Raw genomic sequence first — 7,902 nt, forward strand, 5'->3', positions numbered from 1 at the left:
GCAATTTACAAAGCAAATTTGGAGTTGACATAGGCCTATGTCAGTCATAATATTATTCAAATTGCCATCAAATTACTGACAATGGCAAACAATAATATTAATTAGCTTTTTAGAAAATGTCATCTTCGAACGAATGGGTGATTTATTAGTCACACTGTACGGACAATCTGACCCAATATGGCTTACACTATATCTTTAAAGATGGTTTTCACATATCTGAGTGGTTTCACTTTTTAATTTGCGCCTCACACAGCCTACAGCATGCAAGGTAACGGCCTTGTAACTTAATTACATTTAGCAGTTTGAAATTATGTGGCTATAAATGCCCAGTGCACTGTTGTAGACATGTATATCGCATGTCATTCTTCGTGATTTGTAAATATAGGATTCTGTCCGAAATCTTTTTTTTTTTTTTTCATAGCCAATAACTTAACTTAACTTTTATAATGCGTAGCACGCCCAGAGCATATATATATATAGGCTATATCTCTAATTACATGGCTCTGGCACGCCTAAAGTTGGTTATCTTGTCCTGCTAGATGTTTGGCTAGATCAGGCAAACGCTTGATAAGTCCGCTAGTCAGGAATCAAAATAACTTTAGATTGAGCCTGTGAAAACTTTCTTAATCGCATCATGTGTTCGCGTTTCGGTGTTTCTCACTGCTCTGCTGATTCCACTTCCAACAATTTGATCAATAAATTAGGCCTAACAGTTTTTGTTTCCGATGTTTATCTCCTGAGAACTCTCAGGTATTGAAGCCTATACAGTGCCCTAGAGAAAGATTAGGCTATTGCATATGTGCAAATAACTTTTTTTTGCCCTCTTCAGTTTGTCCAGTCCAGTATGGGTGTACAGGCAGGAGTTCTTCTCTGCTGGCTTCACGGTCAGATTTTAAATTTCCAAACATTATATGAATTAATTATTTTTACATTTTGTGAGGTTACTTCTTTAAAATGATTAGTATTCATATGTTAACTTCTTTAAATGTAAATTCATACATATATTTTTTAAGTTTATTATCTTTCAATTATTTTATCATTATTATTTTGCAGTTCTTTGTGCTGTCGTGTTTGGTGATGTTTGGAAGGTGGAGGTAGAGTCTAAAATGGATGCTCTGGTCTCATCTTGTGTCGTGTTGCCCTGTACATTCAAATACCCTGCTCAAGAACAGCCCTCCAGTCGTATTAAAGGCATGTGGCACACAAAGACCAACAGGGATGAATTCATCTATGACAATGATCCTACAAGGGTTCTAGACAATTTCAAGGGTCGTACAAGACTGATTCGTTCACTGGGTGATTCAAACTGCTCCTTGGAGATTGATGATGTCAAAAACCATGACAACGGCCCGTACTGTTTCAGGGTGGAATTAGAGACGTCTAAAAAAGACAAGTACTCCTTTGTGGATAACTGTGTGACAATTAAAATGATTGGTAAGTGTGCATTTGAGCTGTCAACCTGTCATTACAAATAAGAAAGCAGACTAAAACATGGAAAGAGTCCAAATTGTATTTTTGTAACTAAATAAATAATCTTGTTTTTGCTTTTATTTACTATGTGAAATATGTGTTTTGTAATTCAAAATATATGTACAGAGAAAGCATCAAAACCAGAGTTGCTGGCTGAGATGTCTGTGGAAGAGGGTCAACCTGTAATCTTCAAATGCTCCGTCCGTCACACCTGTCCGTCCCATCAGCCCACTCTCAGCTGGAGCCACACTGGAAAAACCATCATGAGCTACAAGGACATTGGTCATGGAAAATGGGAAGTAGAGTCAATCCTTACTTTCACCCCAACAAAAGAGGATGATCACTCCTCTGTCACATGCACAGTCAAGTACCACGGGAGTGTTGAGGGTGAAATGCAAGCCACTCACCAAATCATTGTGAAAGGTATAACAATACTACTCTTCTGTGTGTGTATATATTGTGCTAATTTGAAGCAAGTAAATGTGTGTTTTTTTTTTTTTTACTAGAACAAGCCAATCTTAGCCAGTTCATCATACCAACCATCTCTGGTCTTGGAGCTGCTCTTTTGGTTGGATTACTGTGTTTAATCGTTGTCATAAAATATAAGTGAGTCGGGATCTGACTACAAAATAAATATCAATGAGTAATATTATAGAACACATCCCTGAAAACGGTTTACACTGTATAAATGAAAATAACCAATTTGATGTAAAATGGATCTTTAAAAAAAAAAAAAAAATACTGCAGTTATGTGAGCATTTGAGAATACATTGTGACATTCTGGTATCTTTCAGTATTTTGTTTTAAATCACTAAAATCTTTCCCAGGAAGCGCATTGCAGATCTCCAATCCAGAAACGACAATACGTGAGTAAATCATAAGTTAGCATTTAGTTCAGCAGTTTTGAATCTACATGAGAACATTATTGTGCCTCAGTCTTTCTTTCTAATTCTTTTTTTATACGTTTTGTGGCTTTGAATCCATTTCTGCAAACTTTGTCATCATCTATAAAGTAGTGTACCCTTAAAAGGTGTATATATCCCATAATAACTTCTTTTTTCAAGAACAATGTATCAACTAATGAGAGAAAATAATACAGATCTGTTTAAAATATATAATAATTAGTGCTGTCAATTTATATAAAAAATATATTAATAGCAACATGTTCTTTAATTAATCACGATTAATTGCATCTAACATTAAAGTTTTTAAAGGAGACCTATTATGCAAAAATCATTTTAAAATTGTTTTTGAACATATTTATGTGTCTGCAGTGTGTGTACACAACCACTGTTGTAAAAATTCACTCCATTTGTTATTTTCCCCATAAATCTGAAACCGTGTCTCAAAATGAGACGTTCAGGAATGTGCTCCAATGTGACGTCACATTGGAACAGGCCCCGCCAACGATTGGCAACGGAATATGCCCTATTGGTGCATTCAAGTCCTCCTGGGAATTTGGGAAGTCATGTTTACGGCGTCTGGTATGTTAAAATCACTCTCGTCAGAGCAAAATGGCGGTGTACCTTCTCTTAATTAACTTAATTTATGAAGCCATTGTAAACTTTATTGCTACATATCATGTTGTTATATTACAATGCTATCATATTTTGAGCAGGCAATCATACTTCATAGTAAATAGAAAAGCCTGACATTATCACTGCTAAATATGTTTTATCGCCATGTTTCTCACTGACTCGCCCCCAACTCGTAAACATCAGTGCTTAAAGAAAATCCCAAGCTTCCCACTTATATTAACGACATTGTGGTGGCATTCATGTGCGTTAAACTCGTAAATATGATTAGGGGTGGGCGATATGACCAAAATCTTATATCATGATATGAGTAATTTAATTTCACGATAACGATATATTTTACAATATAGTTATTTTTGGTTTAAATAAGGTTTTCATGATATCAAAAATGTTGATACCATTGAAATTTCATTATTCTTATCACCATTTCTAATACAATTTAAAAAACGAATTGGCTTCTAGCCTAAAAAATACTCTCAAGCTTACTGAAGACAAGTAAACAGTGATAAAGAAAGAGCAAAGAAAACAAACTATAATGAAACAAAGACTCAAATGAAATGAACCTACCAGAAAAAACTTTAAGCACTAGAAATACTAGACCTAAAAAAAATGTATAAAAAAAAAAAATCAAATGTATAAAAAAACAATGCATGCATAGTCTTTACTGTGTAAATGAAATCTACATTTATTCTTATTAAAGTTACAAAAGTGATTCAGTCAAGAGCAGTGAGAGATTTTCTCTCTTTTTTGTTGTTAATAATAACGACAGCAGGTAAATTTGGATGCTGTCACTTTAAGACCGACAGCATGGATCCAATATTGTTTTTTTTTTTTTCTCAACTGTTTATGTTCACTTAAAACATAAATGACTCTGTTTACTCTTGCAAATACATTGTCACTTTGACACATAAGTATGTGTATTTAACCGCTCAAGCCCAATTAGGTGGCAAAAAGCATTCAGTTCAGTTCTAATACTGTATATTACGCTGCTGTCACTTTAATACACAGATCTAATATACACATGTGATTTCTTTCCCTGCTGTTCACATTCAAAGACATAACTGAATGTGTTTATGTGAACTTTGTTTGTTTTTGACAACCTTGTGTGTACTTGACAGTTTAAGCGCAATACGGGACACGCCATCTGACATTATGACGAAAAACTGCAATGCCACCTGAGCGTGACCATGATAGAGATGATAATCAAAACCAAACAGATGTTTTGTTTTTGGCAGAGAATCTGAGGCACACAGCTCAGAATTTGCGCTCTACTGGAAAGCAGGGTGGGGAGCAGCAGCTAATTTGCATTTAAAGATACATGCATGAAAACGGTATGTTTTTCCTTGCATTTACAAGATGCTATTATAAACTAGATGTACCGCATGGCGGTACAAAATATGACCGCCGCTCAGTCTCTGTCTGTGTGTGTGTGTATGTGTGTGTGTTTGTGTGTGCGCATGTGTGTTTGTGTGTGTGTCTGTGCATGTGGATTTGTATGTGTGTGTATGGGTGTGTGTCTGTGCGTGTGGATGTCAGTGTGTGTGCATGCTTGCGTTTGTTTGTATTCCTGCATGTGTGTGTGTGACAGTATCATCCTAAACCAGCAACCCTTCGCTCAACAGCACCATCTACAGGCCGATGAGTGTACAGTCACTAAATGTGCACATAAATGAATTTATTTTATACCCCCCCATGGATGAAATTCTACGAAACTTAGCATACCCCCAGAGGATGTCAAGTTAATGATACACATGAAATATGGTGCAGTTCTGAACATCTCCACTGAAGATAGGGGCGATTAAAGCAGAATAATATTGCATTTTCATTTTTTATGGGAGGGGCGCAAATCACAAATGAGTGATTATGGGCTAGGTTGATGTGGGCCCTTAAGACCAACATACCATAAAAATTTCTTCATCCTCGGTTCCACGGTTCAAGTAGTTATTTAGGAAAAACTGCATTTTTTGGGTTTGGGGGGGCCCAGCGCGGGGGGGGAGTGGCCCCCGGGGACCAAACGAAATTTTTCCGTAAAAGTCTAGTGGGGCTACATGCCCACCAAATTTCATGTTCCCCGGTGTTTCGGTGTCCCTGGTATCGTTGACGGAAAATTCAGTAGATTGACAAAAAAAAAAAAAAAAAAAAACTTTGACAATCCCTATATGACCGCTTTCGCTAGCTACGCTAGCGGCGGTCATAATTATCAGTGGGGTATTTTGAGCTGAAACTTCACAGACACATTCTGAGGACACCCACGACTTATTTTACATCTTGTATAAAAGGGCATGATAGGTCCCTTTAATATATTTAATATTTAATATATTGTAATATTTTCACATTTCAACAGAAGCTGCTAAATTATTATTTTTTCCATGATTTTATCCCACATAACATATTGTTTAATAAGCTGGTCCAATACTCACGCTACAACAATAAAACCATTAGAAATATTATACAAACAAGCATTAAAAATACTGGATAAAAAAACATGCCACTACCACCATTGTAGTATTCTGAGGAAGTATCAGTTATTTACCTGGGATAATCTCATTAAATTCAAAAACATTTGTTTAATTTATAAAATCAGACATGGTTTAGCACCTCCTCCACTATGTGATTTTATACATTTTAGATCCAGTGAGGTTAGGGTAACCAGAGGGGCAGTGAGGGAAGACTGCATTATCCCCCGGAGAAAAACAGCTTTTGGTCAGGCTGTCTTCTCCGTAAGAGCAGTTCAGCAATGGAACACAGTGCCGGTAACCATCAGAGAGTCTTTGTCATTCTTTTCATTCAAAAAGAATGCAAAAAAAATGGCTTGTAGAGAGCCAAACTTGTAGGCACTAAAGCTTTATGTGTGCATTTAAACATTATATAATTATTTTATATGAAATGTATTTATTAACCACAATGTGTTGTATGTAATTTTATCTTGTGATTTTATACCTGTGATTATCTTTAAAGGCTGCCTGTTTTACATCTGGCTGGGGGACTACTGATGAAAATTAGCACTTTTGAGCTAACTACATTGTTTTAATGTTGATTAATGTACACTGTCCCCTTTCAAATAAAGAAGAAATGAAATGAAATTAAATGAAATTAAATGAAATGAAATGCCCCCCCCCCCCCAAATAAAATAAATAAATTAGAAACAACATAAAGACAGTATATTTTAAAGTCCCCCTGTGATGGAAATCAAAGCTTTTCATGTTGTTCATGTCTATGTGGTGTTTTTAATATGCTTTAAGACAAACCATGTGCAAATTCATAAGTCAGAACCATTTCTGAGTATTTTCTCCTTAACTCCAGTGAACCAAGACAGTCTCAAAAACATGGTTGGTGTTTCTGACTTCACAAGCTACCATGTATACCATGTACCAACATGCGCTCTTCTGTAACAAACCAGGACAAAACAAATCCTCTTGTGGAAATATACTGAATCTATGGCATGTTTTTGTATTTTATTCGTGGTATAGAGTTATTTTTATGACTTCAGCATGAATTGAAGGTGCATGATTGGATATTTGTAATCCATAATTTGTATAATAAATGATGTGTGTGTCAAAAGTTTATGTAGGCTTAAAAAGGAATTATTTTAGATGAATCTGTTATATATTAAATTATATATATATACAGTGCTATGCATAAGTTTAGACACCCATGCTAAAGTTGACTAAAAAGAGGAATAAAAAATCATCTTTTGGAAATTGAACTTAATGCCTTAATTTAAAAAATTAGGAAAAATCCAACCTTTAAGGACACCAATTTTCTTTGTGAATGAATAATGTATCGTAAATAAATAAATGTTCTTCCTTAAAATACAGGGTGCATAAGTTTGGACACCCCTATGTTAAATTCCCATAGAGGCAGGCAGATTTTTATTTTTAAGTATTTTTTTTTATTATTTTTTTAGGATACTATGCATCCTGATAAAGTTCCCTTGGCCTTTGGAATTAAAATAGCCCCACATCATCACATAGCCTTCACCATACCTAGAGATTGGCATGGGGTACTTTCCATAAGATCATCTCTCAATGCAAATCAAACTAGCTATTAGGCTAACTGAAATAAAACCATGCCAATCTCTAGGTATGGTGAAGGCTATGTGATGATGTGGGGCTATTTTAATTCCAAAGGCCAAGGGAACTTTATCAGGATGCATAGTATCCTGGATCCATGAAGTAACTGGCCTTTAAAAATAAAAATCTGCCTGCCTCTATGGGAATTTAACATAGGGGTGTCCAAACTTATGCACCCTGTATTTTAAGGAAGAACATTTATTTATTTACGATACATTATTCATTCACAAAGAAAATTGGTGTCCTTAAAGGTTGGATTTTTCCTAATTTTTTTAATTAAGGCATTAAGTTCAGTTTCCAAAAGATGATTTTTTATTCCTCTTTTTAGTCAGCTTTAGTATGGGTGTCTAAACTTATGCATAGCACTGTATATTATATATATATATATATACTTTTGTTGTGTATTTACAAAACAAGAATTTATATTTCTGTGTTGTCTTACTCCCTCTTACTGTATGTTACGTTATGTAAGGGATAATATACATCCAGCCGGTTATCGCAGAAAAAAAACCCGACAGTGTGATCAGGGTCTTGCATCAGCCTAAAGGGTTTTATTCTGCAATAACAACCAGCTGGATGTACATTATCAGCAACTGCTTTCTCCACAGAAGTTTTGCGTTTAAAGAGCTAATAAAATATTTAGAAAAATATTTCATGTCTAATTATTTACTTAGACTGAAAATATTTGTCATTTTCACAGGTCCGTGTGAACGGGGATCGGTTTGACAATGGTGTAGTCTATGCGAAAACTGCAAAGGAAAAACTTTTCCGTTTTTAGTACATTGTTGTCATGTAAACTTACCATTAGTTATTGAAAAGGTAAC

At 35.2% G+C, this 7,902-nt stretch overlaps 1 protein-coding gene across 1 annotated transcript; it reads left to right on the forward strand.

Annotated features, from left to right (window-relative positions):
- Nucleotides 1–833: 833 nt before the first annotated feature.
- LOC311297083 (myeloid cell surface antigen CD33-like) lies at nt 834–6,651 on the forward strand. The gene is made up of 6 exons (XM_084419192.1): nt 834–884; nt 1,054–1,434; nt 1,597–1,893; nt 1,977–2,076; nt 2,298–2,336; nt 4,241–6,651. The coding sequence occupies exons 1-6, from the start codon at nt 845–847 to the stop codon at nt 4,329–4,331; spliced, it is 948 nt and encodes a 315-aa protein (XP_084275318.1). The 5' UTR covers nt 834–844; the 3' UTR covers nt 4,332–6,651.
- Nucleotides 6,652–7,902: the final 1,251 nt, after the last annotated feature.

The sequence above is a fragment of the Rutilus rutilus genome (assembly GCF_951802725.1).
Source record: "Rutilus rutilus genome assembly, chromosome: 9".
Classification (NCBI taxonomy): domain Eukaryota; kingdom Metazoa; phylum Chordata; class Actinopteri; order Cypriniformes; family Leuciscidae; genus Rutilus; species Rutilus rutilus.